Source organism: Mytilus galloprovincialis, chromosome 7, assembly GCF_965363235.1.
Source record: "Mytilus galloprovincialis chromosome 7, xbMytGall1.hap1.1, whole genome shotgun sequence".
Lineage (NCBI taxonomy): Eukaryota > Metazoa > Mollusca > Bivalvia > Mytilida > Mytilidae > Mytilus > Mytilus galloprovincialis.
In genome coordinates, this window is record NC_134844.1 from 23,593,099 (window position 1) to 23,612,703 (window position 19,605).

The 19,605-nt window shown below is 31.3% G+C and overlaps 1 protein-coding gene across 3 annotated transcripts in view; it reads right to left on the bottom strand.

Annotated features, from left to right (window-relative positions):
• Positions 1–19,584, bottom strand: part of LOC143082591 (uncharacterized) — a 40,428-nt gene extending 20,844 nt beyond the window's left edge. The window contains exons 1-2 of one of the 3 annotated variants that reach the window (XM_076258335.1): positions 19,493–19,584; positions 1,784–2,607 (exon numbers count right to left, since the gene is read on the bottom strand). In XM_076258335.1, coding sequence (XP_076114450.1) covers positions 1,784–2,575 — 792 coding nt within the window. In that variant the 5' untranslated portion in view covers positions 2,576–2,607; positions 19,493–19,584. Of the gene's footprint in view, positions 1–1,783; positions 2,608–3,390; positions 3,410–19,464 lie in introns of those variants that run through there. The other 2 variants (XM_076258334.1, XM_076258336.1) reach the window with 2 other exon arrangements.
• Between the last annotated feature and the right edge of the window lie 21 nt (positions 19,585–19,605).

The following is a 19,605-nucleotide window of genomic DNA, read 5'->3' on the forward strand; positions in this document are numbered from 1 at the left end:
ATGAGCTCATTATAATATTATCCATTTTCTACATTTGAAAATGCCTGTATCAAGTCAGGAATATGACAGTTCTTTCGTTTTTGATGCGTTTTGTTATTTGATTTTGCCATGTGATTATGGACTTTCCAAATTGATTTTCCTCTTAGTTCAGTATTTTTGTGATTTTACTTAAAGTCTTTTTGTTATCTACCCGATGTTCTTGATGTATATTTATATAAGTACATTTGTAAGTCTTAAATTTTGTATTTATGTTTGAATAATCACAATATTCTAAAAAGAAGAATCTTCCCTTAATCATGTTTATCATGAAGGGATCTCCATGGCCTGTTTAACGATGGCGCCCCGCCATCGTTCAAATGTCTTGCGCCATCGTCAAATGACTCGCGCCATCGTTAAATTGTCTTGCGCCATCATTCAAAACTTCATCGTTTTTTGTAGCCTGACGCCATTTTTTTTATCAATTATAATCAAATGCATGTAATTGCATAACCCTTAGGCTTTTTATGTTATAATCCAATACAGTTTTAACGGCTGAGGGATATCCGGATTAAGATCGCTAATCACTTGTACCTGAGCTTGTACAGGTAGATCAACAAACTAGACAGGAGAATACTATCTGAGGATAGACGATCCATTTGTCGAATTAATCAACTAAAATTCAGCAAATGATTATGATAATTTAGATTAAATAAATAAATAATCCAGTTACAAAGAACAGTTTAACAAGTCGACCACATGCTTTATTTTGACTTACGCAATCAGCATCCCCCTTTTTAAAGAAGTACAAAATAAGACGCAAAACAGTAAATATTATTTCATCGCAAATAACTCAAGTACTGCTGTTACGATAATTTAGAATTACTTTAAAGGTTTAAAAGTAAAAACTTAAATATTTCCTGTAAAGAAATATTGTATTGTAATTCCGAATTCATTTGGTATATTACAATAAAATTGATACACCCTGTATGATTTTTAACCCCCATAACAATTACCAAAAATACAAGAAATCTACATAGGGACCTTCATGACAGCGTTTGGTCATTCTAGACTAAGGGGGGACCATGAAGACTCGACATTTGAATGGTTAAAAACGGCAATAAATGAAAATATTGATACTTCTAATTCTATAATGAAAATTCAAATAAATATAATTTAGATAAGCAATGAATTAGCATGTTCACCATTCCTTGTATGGAGGGATAAAATACTTCCGATCGCGCTACACTGTACAGCGTAGACACGGTTTGTAATGGTGAAAGTTCCTCCATCCTTCAATTTTCATCCATGGAGATCCCTGATCATGTTTATATACTTCTTCTACATGTTCTATGAATTTAAATAGTTTAACATCTGATACAGACAATAACATGAATAAGAAATTCTATTAGAGCCATGTAGATAAATTTATGAAGGGAATAATATATATATATATAATGTATATGGTGGTCTTAAACATTATTAGGTAGAAAAATATCTTGTGGAGTGTTTTTAAATCCTTCAATTGCTTAAAATTATAATATGAATTTTGCTCATTGTTGAAGACCCTACAGTGATTTATAGTTGCTTACTACAAGTATTACACAATTAGATCTCTGATGGAGAGTTGTGTCATTGGCAATCATACCACCTCTCCTTACTTTTAAATACATGTAGTTGCTTGCTATTACTCCATTTGGTCTCTGGTCATGCTTTGTGGAGAGTTGTCTCATTGGCAATCTTACCACATCTTCTTATTTTTATATTGCCCCTAGCTGTTTTTGTGAACTGAAAGTTACCAACATACCAAATGGATTGCAGCTTTGATAACAACTTCCTTTGGTGGTTTATTCCCAACACTATCATTGTCATTTCTTTGTACATTATTCAACAAACTGTCCATCTCATCCTTTGGTTTATCTTCTGTTGGTTTTAATTTTTTTGAAGGAGAAACATCATTAATAATTCCACTATCATCTTGCACAGGTTTTCTTTTTATCAGTGTTTTTGATTTAGTTTTATTTTCTTCGGTATTCCATTGTGACATTTCCTTCACCTTATTCCTGATAACAGACTTGCCTGTACCAAAACTTTTACTGATTGACTTTTGTTTTGCCCAAGAAATAGACTGCTCAAATGTTGTTTTTTTAACATGACCTTTTTCAGTCTTCTCTGCATCACTCTCATCACTAATCACTTGCACGTATTTAGAGGGTAATGTCTTATTTGTTTGTAACTCACTTGTACTAGGAGGTGATGCAGCATCATTACAATTCTTTTTACCAAAAGTTGAACGTTCTCCAACTATTGCACTTTTTTTCTTTGGCGAGATGCTACTGATACTGTCCTCTATCTCAATGTCGCTGTAATCCTCTAAGGATGAGTTATCAGGATCACTACATGTTGATAAAGATATACATAAATCCTCATTTTTCACCGATGAAATTTTTGTCATAGGGTCTGGTAATGGAGATGAACTGTCATCATATATATTTAAGTTCCTTTTTGGTAAATTGATAGCTCCAGGATCTGCTAGAGGAGAAGAATTCTCTTCACACAAATCAAGAAAATCATCATCTTGCTCTCTTTTATTTGTCATTTTCTTTCACCTTATAACTTTCTTACTGTTATCTGCAATGGAAATTTATACACTGTTATTTCAATACCTAAATGAATGAACAACTAACATGACTAAAGTTCATTAGAATACTTATAAATCAGCAACAAGGGGCATTGTATTGTAGACCACTGATTCAGTTAATTGTTCAGAATTTATGAAGGGTGGCAAATGGATATATTTTATGCACTGACAACTTTCCAAATTCAAGCACTTTCACAAATATTTCTTAAGTCTTAACTACCAGAAGCTAAAATAAAACAGTCTACACACTTAACCACAAGTCCTATAGCCATGGCTTGTAAAATTGCTGTCCTGCTTGTGAAATTCTTCTCTACCAGCTATCATAATCCAACTAAAAATTTGCTAAAATTGAGCTTCGGGCTTGTGGATTCAAATGTTTGGTTTATTTCTTCCCTGTGATATATTATTCTGGGGATAATTTGTCATGGTAATTTTTTTCCAGACATGGTATTTCATAGGTAGATTTTTTCCAGAGGAGTGAAAATCTAACTGTGTTATACAGATAGTATGTACCAGTATATATTTTTCATTCCATGTTTCACAGATCCTTGTGAAATAGAGTCTCATTAACTACTATGCAATAAATATATATCTGATCATAATTATAAATGTTTCACAGGTAAATGCTATCCAGCTGTTGAAATTGCTTTTGTTCCAATATATTGTTATGCTATGATTCATCTGATTTCCATATAATAAACAACTACATCTAAAATTATGTTTGTCCCCAGACAAAACTATATGATATACTATAGTTAAAAATATCATCATACTCAAATTCTTCCATTACTGTTTATGGTAGTAATGCAACTATATTTCTACCTTTACTCTTTATATTTGTACTGACAACTGAAAACAACTCACTTTTACCTGCATTTGACTTCACTAACTTTATTTTGTATATATTAAATTAATCATGATATTATTTCACAAATTTGAAATTACTTCTGGTTTTCTTTCATATATGTTGCATGATAAATGTCTTTTTAAAAGAATGATATTTACTTGAATATTTTAGGAAATTATTTTTAATGATAATTTGTGAAATTATTTCCCATTATAACACATTTTTTTACCAATTTAGCTGTAATTCAAATACATTATTATTTTTATGCCCCATTTATGGGCATTTTGTTTTCTGGTCTGTGTGTCCGTCTGTCCATAATAATGGTTCGTCTGTCATCCGTCCGTGCCTCCTGCGCATGCTTCAGGTTAAAGTTTTGGTTTAAGTTTTTGGTCGAAGTAGTTTTTTATGAAGTTGAAGTCCAATCAACATGATCAACTTGAAACTTAGTAAACATGTTCCCTATGATATGATCTTTCTAATTTTCAGGCCAAATTAGAGATTTTCCTTCACGGTCCACTGAACATAGAAAATGAGAGCGGATAGGGCATCCGTTTTACTGGGGACACATTCTTGTTTCATAGTACCGGTATTTGTAAAGATTGAGTTTTTTTAATAACTATTCAATAGTTTAACTACCCAGATAGAATTTCATGGCAAAGGAAAAAATATCATAGTGAAATATTTTCCTCTAGATAAAAAAAAATAACAACAACTACTGTGACATTTTTTCCACCAGATAAAATTTCACCCAAAAATCATTTTGTTTACATGAAGACTGATAAAATCATAAAAATTTTAAACTGCCCATGAAAAAGGTCTCAAAAAACAAAATTTCCTGTGTAAAAAGTCACTAGAACACAAACCCAAAATCGCTGGCATATACAGCTTGTGAACTGTTGTAGGATGACTTTTTGTAAAAGATATGATGTATGGAGGATATCATAAAAGGTATCAACAGCTCTTTCCCTTTTTCCAAAGTCCGATATTTGTTTCCTTTCTGTTAAATTCAATTATTTTTGTGTTTCTGGCCTCAGACCACAATTATTCTTCTCATTTGCTTCAACATGTACAAATGAAGTTAAAAATTTGCACCGCTTCAAACATGAAATAAATGTAACTGCAAGTTATTTATATATACCATTATTAGTCTAATAAAATATGCTTCTAGGACAATCTATCAGTGTTTTTTCTTTTCTTTCGAGAGCCTTATTAACATGCCAATGCCAATGGTAGGATATGAATCTGGTATAAATGTAGGCTAAGACCGACTAAGGCTAATTTGAGGGGTGGTCAGAGGGGTCCTGATCCCAAAATCCCGGGCTTAAAAATATGAAATCCTGAGATGCAGAATTTAAGGAAATTCATATCCCGAAATCGAAAAATATATTCCAGGATCCTGTAAGGATCAATCCCCAAATCACGAGCTTAAAAACACCTGATCCCGACGTCTCGAAAAAGGTCCTGCCTCCCTCTTATCTCTACTCATTCGTCCGTCCATCTATCCCGCTTCAGGTTAAAGTTTTTGGTCGAGGTAGTTTTTGATGAAAATGAAGTCCAATCAACTTGAAACTTAGTAAATATAGTGCCGATGTGGCATCCGCCGTGTACTATGGACACATTCTTGTTTCCCCAACATGATTTACTTATTTTAATATATAACTGGTATGACCCCCTAAATAGTAAACATCAAAGAAACCAGTAGACAGAATACAGAGAGTCTCTATATATTAAAGTAGTATAATCATAGATAAGGCCTTTAAAAAAGAATAGGTTTGTTTGCCTAAACCCTACCTACCCAGAAAAAAGCTGCCTACTCAAATTCTTTTATTGTCCTGATTTGAAGAAGTTTTTTTTTAATCAGATAGACATGAAGACTAATGAACATCTGATACTTCAATTTCTTAAAAAAAAAAAAAAAAAAAATGCCTACCTACCCACTGTCCCTTGGGTAGGGTTTGGGCAAACCAAAATATTTTTAATTGTGGCCTAAACGCGAAAAATAATTGTCCACTCTAAAAGGTATAATAGATGTGGTTTTTGCGATCTAAACACCATGATCATGATGATATGGAGAACACTCTGATTGGCTTATTTATTTTTCATTTTTGTTATCTATCATACGATTGGTTGTACTTGTGCATGTTTCAAACCGGAAGTCTTATCTATGACTAAAAGTTAGTCTGATGACGGAATCAATATCCGGACTCCTTTTTTACTCAATCTGAATAATCATAAGAATGGATGACAAATGTGACTATACATGTTACCTATAGAACACAGATTGGCATGATGATTAATTTATCGTGGAAGGAAGAGAAGCGACACACAAAGTGGGGTCTTCTTGTTTAATAGTATAGATAAAACTGTAAACTTTCAATGTAAAAAGCATAAAATTTAAGTCTGTAATGTAACAAAACAAGGGAATATCATGAATATAGTGTTGTGTTTTCATTAGTTTTGTGTATTTTTATGGTGGTTGAACTGAAACGAATGTATAGTTACCCTATGAAGGGTGTGAAGATGAAGATCAAGAGAAGAAGAAGCTGGCTAAAGTTGTAATGTTGACCAATAAATAGTTAATAAGTAGCAAATTCAAAGTTTTGTTTCAAATTGTGATTTTGTAGTTTTACCAAAATTTTAAACACATAGGTTTAAATAATATCTTTTCATTAGTAAAATTGAATAAAAATGACCTTTTTGCTTCTTTTAATAGCAAGGTTTATGCCTTTAATGCTATAATTTACCTGCTTTAATAATGGCTTTACAAAATGAACTGATACTTTTTTCACAGATTTTTTCCAGCAGTGGGAGTATTTTTCCTGTGAAGTTCAAGTTTTCATCTTTCAGATTATGTAATAAAATTCTACTGTTCGCGATAAAAATTTCACTCTTCGGGGTGTTGAAATTAGTGTGGGTATTAAAATAATGATACTTAAAGAAGTGATTTTTGGGAAGGAAATTGAGGTATGATACTTAAACAAGGGATTTTTATGTAATTACCCTAGATTCAGTACAAGGTCATCACCTGAAATGACCTTGTCATCCCATCGCACAGATGTTGTATTCTATATTTAAAGCTACAATAATATTTAATCATTTCTTCAAGTGATTAATTTGTACTACTAAAATAGTGATTATTAAAGAAAGACAATTCTTACTTCCAACCTTTATGGAAATAATGTTATTTGAATCCGCGATTTAAAAAATCACTCATTTTATTAAGTCCCCTGACTGATTAAAAAAACATCAATATCAATCTTTCTGTCAGTAATTTTGACATTTCAGATGCATTTCTCATCATATTTTGGCTAGCCCATAGTTTTGTGAGGATTAAGATTTTTAATTATTTGAACATGTTAAAAGACAAGAGTCTTTGAACAGTTGTTAACATCATAAATATTGTAAATATAAAAAAAAATTGTATAAAACAGGAACCCAATGAGAAGTATGAGTTGTCAAACATGTGTATTCAGTATATTGAAGACCAACATAGCAAACTTATGAAATATCTAGAATTATGGTAAAATTTGGCAAAATGGCAAAAACTTTCTTCAAGAAATAAGTATTTCTATTCACCGGAAGTTGTTATTCGTTAGTTGATTATTTTCCCATACCAAATATTAGCTTTTAAAAAGCTTGTTTCGTAGTCTAGACAATTTGCCCCATTGCCATATCACACTCTTTGTAACCAACTCGCCCACTTTTTAAAAATTTTACCCTCTTCTTTTCAAAGTCGCCCACTTTTTAAAAATTTTACCCTCTTCTTTTCAAAGTCGCCCAACTTTCTTACAAAAAAACTCATGAAAAAGGATTATTAAGATCCTGTAGATCTAAATTTTATCATGCCAACTCGCCCCACTTATAAACATGATAAAGAAAGGTGAAATAAGATGATAAATGATAGAAATTTTAAAGGTCTGCCAACTCGCCCTACTCATGAACACTATATGTTCACAGAAAAAAACAGATGCTCCGCAGGGCGTAGCTTTATACGACCGCAGAGGTTGAACCCTGAACGGTTAGGGCAAGTATGGACACAACATTCAAGCTGGATTCAGCTCTAAATTTGGATTGTGATTAAATAGTTGACACAGCATAGGTTTCTGACACAGAATGAATGTGTTCTAATGAACTTAAAATTTTTGTTTTCTCTTAGAGCAATTCACTATGCTGTTGAATATTAATCCTCTCAAAAAAATGTTTGAAGAAATTTTCTTTTTTATTTATGAAATTTCAAATGAGAAAAATTGAACCCAATTTTTTTAATCACATCCCCCTTTCCCTTATTCCAAAACTAATCTCAATTAAAATTTCTAATGGAGTTTGCAACAATAACTACTCATTTAAATACATCATAAAATATTAAGATGTAAAAAAACTGCTTGTTATCACTGAATGGTAAAGATTATTTTAATTTATCAGTTGGTAGTAAAAAGTGAATATACATTGTATATTGTATATAACAAAGATTTAAGTTGATTCTGGACAAAGAAAGATAACTCCAATTAAAACCAGATGCTCCGCAGGGCGTAGCTTTATACGACCGCAGAGGTTGAACCCTGAACAGTTGGGGCAAGTATGGACACAACATTCAAGCTGGATTCAGCTCTAAATTTGGATTGTGATTAAATAGTTGACACAGCATAGGTTTCTGACACAGAATGAATGTGTTCTAATGAACTTAAAATTTTTGTTTTCTCTTAGAGCAATTCACTATGCTGTTGAATATTAATCCTCTCAAAAAAATGTTTGAAGAAATTTTCTTTTTTATTTATGAAATTTCAAATGAGAAAAATTGAACCCAATTTTTTTAATCACATTCCCCTTTCCCTTATTCCAAAACTAATCTCAATTAAAATTTCTAATGGAGTTTGCAACAATAACTACTCATTTAAATACATCATAAAATATTAAGATGTAAAAAAACTGCTTGTTATCACTGAATGGTAAAGATTATTTTAATTTATCAGTTGGTAGTAAAAAGTGAATATACATTGTATATTGTATATAACAAAGATTTAAGTTGATTCTGGACAAAGAAAGATAACTCCAATTAAAAAAAATCTTGCTATTGCACAATATTTTGCAATTAGATATTTCGTGCTTACTATTCTGGACAAAGAAAGATAACTCTAATTAAAAAAAAATTTGCTATTTCACAATATTGTGCAATTAGATATTTCTTGCCATTGTGCAATACTGTGCAATTGAAAAGACTTGCTATTGCACAATACTTAATATAATAATTTTGGATCCTGATTTGGACCAACTTGAAAACTGGGCCCATAATAAAAAATCTAAGTACATTTTTGGATTCAGCATATCAAAGAACCCCAAGATTTCAATTTTTGTTAAAATCAGACTAAGTTTAATTTTGGACCCTTTGGACTTTAGTGTAGACCAATTTGAAAACAGGACCAAAAATGAAGAATCTACATACACAGTTAGATTTGGTATATCAAAGAACCCCATTTATTCAATTTTTGATGAAATCAAACAAAGTTTAATTTTGGATCCCGATTTGGACCAACTTGAAAACTGGGCCAATAATCAAGAATCTAAGTACATTTTTAGATTCAGCATATCAAAGAACCTAACTGATTCATTTTTTGTCAAAATCAAACTAAGTTTAATTTTGGACCCTTTGGACCTTAATGTAGACCAATTTGAAAACGGGACCAAAGGTTAAGAATCTACATACACAGTCATGACAGTTAGATTCGGCATATCAAAGAACCCCAATTATTCAATTTTGATGAAATCAAACAAAGTTTAATTTTGGACCCTTTGGGCCCCTTATTATGTTGGGACCAAAACTCCCAAAATCAAACCCAACCTTTCTTTTATGGTCATAAACCTTGTGTTTAAATTTCATAGATTTCTATTTACTTATACGAACGTTATGGTGCGAAAACCAAGAAAAATGCTTATTTGGGTCCCTTTTTGGCCCCTAATTCCTAAACTGTTGGGACCTAAACTCCCAAAATCAATACCAACCTTCCTTTTGTAGTCATTAACATTGTGTTTAAATTTCATTGATTTCTATTTACTTAAACTAAAGTTATTGTGCAAAAACCAAGAATAATGCTTATTTGGGCCCTTTTTTGGCCCCTAATTCCTAAACTGTTGAAACCAACACTCCCAAAATCAATCCCAACTGTTCTTTTGTGGTCATAAACCTTGTGTCAAAATTTCATAGATTTCTATTAACTTAAACTAAAGTTATAGTGCGAAAACCAAGAAAATGCTTATTTGGGCCCTTTTTGGCCCCTAATTCCTAAAATGTTGGGACCAAAACTCCCAAAATCAATACCAACCTTCCTTTTGTGGTCATAAACCTTGTGTTAAAATTTCATAGATTTCCATTCACTTTTACTAAAGTTAGAGTGCGAAAACTAAAAGTATTCGGACGCAGGACGACGACGACGCCGACGACGCCGACGCCAACGTGATAGCAATATACGACGAAAAATTTTTCAAATTTTGCGGTCGTATAAAAAAATCTTGCTATTGCACAATATTTTGCAATTAGATATTTCTTGCTTACTATTCTGGACAAAGAAAGATAACTCTAATTAAAAAAAAATTTGATATTTCACAATATTGTGCAATTAGATATTTCTTGCCATTGCGCAATACTGTGCAATTGAAAAGACTTGCTATTGCACAATACTTAATATAATAATTTTAGATCCTGATTTGGACCAACTTGAAAACTGGGCCCATAATAAAAAATCTAAGTACATTTTTGGATTCAGCATATCAAAGAACTTCAAGATTTCAATTTTTGTTAAAATCAGACTAAGTTTAATTTTGGACCCTTTGGACTTTAGTGTAGACCAATTTGAAAACAGGACCAAAAATGGAGAATCTACATACACAGTTAGATTTGGTATATCAAAGAACCCCATTTATTCAATTTTTGATGAAATCAAACAAAGTTTAATTTTGGACCCCGATTTGGACCAACTTGAAAACTGGGCCAATAATCAAGAATCTAAGTACATTTTTAGATTCAGCATATCAAAGAACCTAACTAATTCATTTTTTGTCAAAATCAAACTAAGTTTAATTTTGGACCCTTTGGACCTTAATGTAGACCAATTTGAAAACGGGACCAAAAGTTAAGAATCTACATACACAGTCATGACAGTTAGATTCAGCATATCAAAGAACCCCAATTATTCAATTTTGATGAAATCAAACAAAAGTTTAATTTTGGACCCTTTGGGCCCCTTATTATGTTGGGACCAAAACTCCCAAAATCAAACCCAACCTTTCTTTTATGGTCATAAACCTTGTGTTTAAATTTCATAGATTTCTATTTACTTATACTAATGTTATGGTGCGAAAACCAAGAAAAATGCTTATTTGGGTCCCTTTTTGGCCCCTAATTCCTAAACTGTTGGGACCTAAACTCCCAAAATCAATACCAACCTTCCTTTTGTAGTCATTAACATTGTGTTTAAATTTCATTGATTTCTATTTACTTAAACTAATGTTATTGTGCGAAAACCAAGAATAATGCTTATTTGGGCCCTTTTTTGGCCCCTAATTCCTAAACTGTTGAGACCAAAACTCCCAAAATCAATCCCAACCGTTCTTTTGTGGTCATAAACCTTGTGTCAAAATTTCATAGATTTCTATTAACTTAAACTAAAGTTATAGTGCGAAAACCAAGAAAATGCTTATTTGGGCCCTTTTTGGCCCCTAATTCCTAAAATGTTGGGACCAAAACTCCCAAAATCAATACCAACCTTCCTTTTGTGGTCATAAACCTTGTGTTAAAATTTCATAGATTTCCATTCACTTTTACTAAAGTTAGAGTGTGAAAACTAAAAGTATTCGGACGCCGGACGACGACGACGACAACGACGACGACAACGACGACGACGCCGACGCCAACGTGATAGCAATATACGACGAAAATTTTTTCAAAATTTGCGGTCGTATAAAAATCATTAGGGATTCTAATTGAAATCAAATATTTAATATATGGTTATGACTGAATTTAAATTATGCTTCTTTTGTGTATTCAAATTTGGTTTTAATTCTTTTATATTACTAAATGATAATAAGTTGAAGTTACACGCATTTTATATTATATTAATTTTGAGAAAACTATTTTAGTAACAAATTTTATGGAAGTTGTATATGATAAACTATTTTGATGCTTTCATTTTGATGAATGACGTGTTTTTTTCAATTAACTGACAAACAATAAGCATTCTCATGGAAATCAACTGTACCCGACTTGTTCCTTTATTCACATGAGGTTGCCTGAATTCATACAGGAACTTCTAATGAAGTGATGAAACAGTACTAGTATTATCCTCTAACTTTACTTTCCGCTAAAAAGATGATGTCATCTCACTATAAATCATGAAATTCTGTCAAAGTTTGAAGACTATGTTATGGTCATCCTATGAACACAGATGTTTTTATATTGATATTTTTAGAAACATAATTAGTCCCTGGATCATTAGTATTCTATATTTAAAGCTACAATAAAATTAAATCACTTCTTCTTGTAATTAATTTGTACTAAATAGGTGATTATTAAAGGAAGACAACTCTTACTTCCAACCTTTGTGGAAATAATGTTACTTGAATAGGTGATTTAGAAAACCACTCATATTCTTATTTATCTAAGACAACTGTGAAAACCTGATGTAACCGATGCAGGACGTAACGGCCATACTGCCATGATGTCCATAGGATGAAACGGCCATACCCCGAAAAGATGAAACGGCCATACTTTGTAAAGACGTATCGTCCATGTTTTGTTTTTTTCTTTAGATGTTATATATGAATTATTTTGATACTTATAGATGGTTATTATAACTTTTTTTTAATAAACTATACTGTTTTAACATTACTTTATCATGTTTAATTTTGTTATATCATTTGTTTACGCATCATAGGAATGTGTTTAATCTAATAAAATATTAAACAGGTCGGGACCACTACCTTATATGGAAATGCATAAATTAGCATACTTATGTTCTCGCACTTGTAATTGTTTATTTTCATGTGACGCAATTTATTTTCACCTAGGTTTTTGACCAATCCACTAAATGAGTCGCAATGCATGATGGACTACTACGTGTTTACAATCAACCAAGAACACGTGTTATTTACTGAAATACAACACATTTTTTCATGCAATGCGGGATTCCCAATTTCACTTAGTTTTTCTTTTTGTGTATCCTCATTTATAGTTCGTGATATAAAGTATTACTTCCATGCTCAGATTAACGAAGAGTTGTTTCTATGCGAAGAAAAAAGGGTTTGAATTACCCGATATATAATAGCCATTTAAACATTTTATGATGGCACGGAGATTTCATGTATTCGTCCACCAGACAGCAACGAAACAACAGCGAAAAACACAATTATCCATGAGACAAACTTACTGGTGTAAAGTAAGCCGTCGATATCAGCCGGTGCTAATATTCACGAGTACAGCAATTTTCGTATAGATAATTAAAGGCAAATGTGTGATCTTTAAATTTTGTGTTCGTAAAAAGGGCTAAGAAATATTTACATACATGGCAGTGTTAACAAAATCTATGAGTATTTTTTTTTTGGTCACATTTCAGTATATGGGACTTCCAAACTGTTCCCTTAGTTTTGAAGGTAGTGAAGCCAGCAACTGTAGTTTCAGTTTGTTTTCGTTTTTTAACATTGTTTAACGGGCTCAGACATTTGCTCAACTGAATAAAATCATTACAGCTGATTTCTTATGCCTGCAAAGCAAAATTTTGGTTGGCTTGCTTGCTTTGTCTGAATAGTTGTTTATACAAGCTTTGAAAATAAGATTGACATCTTCAAACAATATATATGTAGGTATAGTTTAACTTGTGTATTTTATATGTTGTAAAATATACAAACAAAGCGAGCAAGCTAACCAAAATTTTGCGCTACATGCAGTAGGAAATAAGCTGTAATGATGTTATCCATATGTATGTGCGACAAGGTGGAAAATTTGATATGTTTTGTGAAAATTGCAGCGATGGATCTAATATAAAAATGAAGATGTGGTATGATTGCCAATTAGACAACTGTCCACAATTTTAAATTAAGAGACCAAAATGACACAGAAGTTAACATTTATAGGTCACCGTACGGCCTTCAACAACGAGCAAAGCCAATACCGCATAGTCAGCTATAAAAGGCCATATATGACAATTTAAACAATTCAAACGAGAAAACTAACGGCATTAATTATACAAAAAAAAGAACGAAAAACAAATATGTAACACTTAAACAAACGACAACCACTGAAATACAGGCTCCTATAGAAACCTATATATTTATTTTTGATGGGATAGATTTCTGCTCCTTTGATATATTTAATTGGGCCGTTTTTTTTTTTTTGGCTGGATTGTTTTACACAAGTAATTTTGGGGTCATCTATAGCTTACTTTTCAGCATTGAACCTATGACTGGTTACTTTACTAGATCATGTCTGTGTTGGAAAGATGTCTCATTTTGCACTCATACCTCATCTTCTTATTTCTATATACAAATAGATAAAGGCAGATGTGGTGTGAGTGCCAATGAGACAACTCTCCATCCAAATAACAATTTAAAAAAGTAAACCATTATAGGTTAAAGTACGGCCTTCAACACGGAGCCTTGGCTCACACCGAACAACAAGCTATAAAGGGCCCCAAAATTACTAGTATAAAACCATTCAAACGGGAAAACCAACGGTCTAATCTATATAAACAAAACGAGAAACGAGAAACACGTATATATTACATAAACAAACGACAACTACTGTACATCAGATTCCTGACTTAGGACAGGTGCAAACATTTGCAGCGGGATTAAACGTTTTAATGGATCCAAACCTTCTCCCTTTTTACAAAGCACGTTTTAGAAGAGAAAAAAAAAGGTAATATGGCACCTACTATGATCCAGAGACTTTAAATATTGGAGATGTATTTAGCTATATACTGTACCCGCTCAGTGGCGGATCCAGGGAGGGGAGGGGGGTCTGAGGGATGGAACCCCCCTTTTATTTGGACAATCAATGCATTTGGATGGGGACATGTAGTTGGACCCCCCCCCTTTTTGTCCAGGGCTAGGAACCCCCTTTTTTAAAACGGCTGGATCCGCCCCTGCCGCTTTCATAACACTTATCTTTAGCATACTGAATATTATGATGTTCTTGCTTTTAGTTCAGGTCCTGATAAAAATTTTACATATCCAGTACAGAAAGAAGTGTTTCAATGAAAGTTTTCGTGTTTTTCTAGGCAGAAATGATTTTGGAATGACATTATACAGGTTTAAAAGAGCTCAACAAATTTCATAGTGGACAGTGGTCATTTCATCTGAAATTTCACTGTTTCAGGTCGTAAAATTATTGCACAGGTACAATGGAAAAAACCTGTTCAACAATATTAACAAGGCGAAAAAGAAAGTCGAATAGTGAAGCCCGTTAACAATATTTTTTTAATCTGAGCATGCAAATTGAAGATTATGTTATATATTTTACAATAATCACATTCGCAGAACAAAAAAATATATTTTGAGAATCCCAGACACTATATTAGTTGACAGTTCTTCCTCTAATTCCACGTGTTTTCAGTTTGTAGTCAACTCGTAGTAGCCCACAATGCATTGTAGCTCATTGAGTCGATTGGTCAGTTTTTCAAGGCCGTATTGGCCTTGTGTTTGGGAAATTACTATGCAAATATATTCTGACGTAAAGAAATCTAGAGTTCTCGACCTGTTAAAATATCATATTGTTTTCTATATATAAATGATTTTTTAATATCTTCCGTATAACAAACAGAACAAAATGAACAAATATGAATGACTGTTATCTGAATGGGAGACTTATTTCTGTCAAAATTATAACTATAAGATTAGTTTTAAAATATAAAACAAGGTAATCAAGTAATGATTAAGTTTTAAATTTAAGAAGATTGTCAATTATTTGATGAACACAAGTATTAATTATGCTTTTGTCAAGAAATTCAAAAGGAAATACAATTTGAGATCACTATAAAAACACAGCACCCAAGTCTTTTTGATGTACCGGCCTTGATTTATAAAAGTAACACAGCTTTGCAATACAGGTATTTACAAATTTATTACAGTGACTTGACTGTTAGTGTTGCTATCCACCAATTGCAACTCATTCAAAATTTTGACCAAATTGCAATTTGTTTTATAAAATCAAATTGTTCAACTGGTCAGAATATTGAACAAATTGTTCAGTCAAAATGTGAAAGTGCAAGGTGATAAAATAAAATATACTTACAATCCTATAAGACTTTAACTCCACTTTATTGATGGTATTTTTAAATCAGTCTATCAATCTGTATAGTTATTGAACTGTTTTATTGTTAATTGCTATAAAAATGTCCAAACTAAGCTTTTATATAGTTTTTCTTTCGAAAAGTATTCTATATTCATAAGAATCACACATTATGTGAATAAAAACATTTCATATTCAGTAAAATATTTGTGAAATTGCAATATGTTTGTAGGAAGGGGAGATAATCTTTTTTGGTTTCAAAAAATCTTTATTCAAAAGAATAGTACTTTAGGTTATCTCCACAAGGAAACTTATCAATAGCATATTGTTATTTCACACATATTTTACTGAATATATGATGTATTATTTTAAATGATATATGATTCTTATAAATATAAAATCCTTTTTATTTTTAATTGTTATAAAAATGTCCAAACTAAGCTTTTATATAGTTTTTCTTTTGAAAAGGATTTTATATTTATTGAAGATTATCTCCCCTTCCTACAAACATATTGCAATTTCACAAATATTTTACTGAATATGAAATGTTTTTATTCACATAATGTGTGATTCTTATGAATATAGAATATTTTTCGAAAGAAAAACTATATAAAAGCTTAGTTTGGACATTTTTATAGCAATTAAAAATAAAACAGTTCACCTTTAGTATGGTAATGGCTATAATATAACTATACAGATTGATAGACTGATTTAAAAATACCATCAATAAAGTGGAGTTAAAGTCTTATAGGATTGTAAGTATGTTTTATTTTATCACCTTGCACTTTCAGTCTTGACTGTGGTTTTCTACAGCAGTTGGTTCAAATTTCTGACCAGTTGAACAATTTGGTTTAATAAAACAAATTGCAATTTGATCAAAATTTTGAATGAATTGCAATTGGTGGATAGCAACACTTACAGTCAAGTCACTGTAGTAATATATTTTTTTCATTTGAATCATAGTTCGTACTTTCGGTCATATTTTATAGATACATTTTTTTGTACTTTAATTTTGGTTTTAAAAAAAGAATTAATTCATTATTAAATGATATTTGCATTACAAATTAATTTTGTCCAATAAATGGACCAAAAAAGATATTAATTAAAAGATATAAAAAAGAAGATGTGGTATGATTGCGGTATGAATACGATGATGAGACAACTCTCCATCAGAGACTAAATGACGTCACCTATTATTTATTACATTTATTGAATATAAATGCACATTTTTACCCATATGGGTTGAAGGCATACATACATGTAAATCAACATAATAATGTTACAATACATCATACAGAAAAAAAAACCAACAAAAGAACAAAACATAATATACATATATTTATTATGCAAATTGTTTGTAATATGCCAAATGTATACACTGTACATGTACTTGATTATTCTGATGAGCCGTAAGGCTCAAAGTTAAAGAATTTAAATCTGAATTTGATTACCTATGAAAAAAAAACCCATCATAAATCATATTAATCCAATCATTGTCGGGGCGCATGTCTCTATTTAATGCAAAGTATACAAATTTCGGAGGTGTTAATCCTTTAATTAGTTTACGTGATTGCCAATTATCAAACAATGTTACAAATATTAATGTGAATTTATTTATTTTGAATTATATATATTTGACGTTTTTTTTATAATTTTTGTTCACAAATACACTTTCATATTTTGTTTCACAACTTTTATAGATATGTTTTTCGTTCAGGTTCCAGCAGTAATAGAAGCATCACCAGCACCAGCATCCCCACAACCATTTGATGATACGTTACCAGACCATTCATTTGATATTACACTAACTTAATTGAGTTCATGAATTAAATGATCATAATCTAGTAAATTTTGGTATGTTTAGTGCTTTAGTTTCAGTTGTGACTTTTATAACTGCACGTTTATGTATTTTAGTGCTTTATGTTATAGGTTATATGTGTGAGTGTGAATAAAGATGTTGAATATTTGGTGAAATGTGTATGCAGTGGAGTAAATGAATGAGTGACATGAGTATATGAGAGAAAAAGTATGAGATGGTTAATTGAAAAAATGTATACAAGATGAATGTTCTATGGCATATATATCTATATATGTAATGAAATACAATTGTATTTTATTACATTTCAATACTTGTATGGTTTATATGTTTTTTGTATATTTGTTTATCTGTATAACTGATGTGATAAATAAAATATGTTTAACAAAAATATTATCTTTTTGTGTTTCTTATACTAGAGTATATTGGTATCATTGTCCATACTACATTTCTGTCAGATATTAAGGGTATTTTGTTATGTTATTGGAAAATTCTACAGTAGTCTCTGTTTTGGAAATTGTTCTAAAAATGGAATGACTCTAAACTATAAGAAAGAGGAAAAATACAGAATTATTAAAACTATGTGATGATCATGACACGAGTTGCCTTCCTTAAAGTTAACCTTTACACTGAGGCTCCCTGTTTTAAATTCCAAGAAGATTGAGAAGATTTTTATTGTTTAGAATAATATTTTTTTACAGATATAATAAAATTGAAGATCTGTAACATGTGCTTGTAATTATCAAGGACATATATTTATATATCGTCATCGACAGCGACAGTCAACATTCCTAAAGTTTAAACTTCATATAAAATAAGATGCCTTTATATCACATTACGATAAAATTCAGAAATTGTTTATAACTGATAACCAAGAAATAATCATAATATGGCCGTAACGAGTGACGATGATCAAGCAGAAAAAAAATACCAAAATATCATATTGAAGTTATCAATATGAATAAATACTAATTTTATTATTATATTTTAAGTTAATATGAGGCAGGCATTACCTGTGAATGGGGACGAAGTTTGTTTAAATTAATTTTTTTGTAACTTAAATATTTGTTAAAAAAAAAAGAAACGGAAATACCGTAACGTTTCCGATTTTGGTTCTGTTGTTAGGGATTTTACTTGTGACGTTATTTAAGTTATGATGTCATGTTCAATGTAAACAAAGAAACGCAATGCATCAGGTAACGTTTATTCATACCAAACACAAAGAATGATTGAAAATGAAATATTGGTATTGTGTTCCTTGAGTTCCTATATTTTACTAGACTAATCAAAGTCTCACGACAACAAGACCGGAAGAAGGAAGTAGAGTTATATGTTCTGCGCAGATCCGGAAATTAAAAAACATGACAAAAAAAAATTGAACGATTATGAGTTCATTAGTACAATGAAAAATTCGGGAAATTTTCCCGATTTTTTTTTTTTTTTTTTTTTTATTGAATTTTCTACTGTAATAGGGGACTTCGTCCCCGTATAATCTCAATAAAAAAAATAATAAAGTGTGAACGATACGTCTCACAATGTGTGGCCGATATGTCCCATGGGCGATGTGGCGGTATGGCCGACACATCCTATGGCCGTCGCATCTCGAAAGCGATGTAACTCAATTGATTTTACCCTACAGCACAAACTCCTGAATTTGCAACGCTCTATCTTTGCCATACAAGCGTTGTACTATGCGACCAAATACATATATATTGAAACAGAGGCAACCACATAAAAATACACATAAGGAGTCATCTGCTACGGAATTTACTGAATTTACACTCAATACTTAAAATAAATAGTGAAAATGAAAGTAGAATCTAAAAGTAAATATTGATATAAAAGTTTACAAAGTTTGAATTTCATATATTAAAAAAAACAAGGACATTAACTGAAGTAAATAGACTCACTGACAACAAATCACTAAAAGTTGCCTACAATGAACAGCGAATTTCATTCCTTTTATCTTTTCTGAAGTTGTAAATTTTGTCAAGGGGGAAATCGAAACTTATGTCATAACTTCCGGTTTAGAATGCAATGCAGGGGGCGCT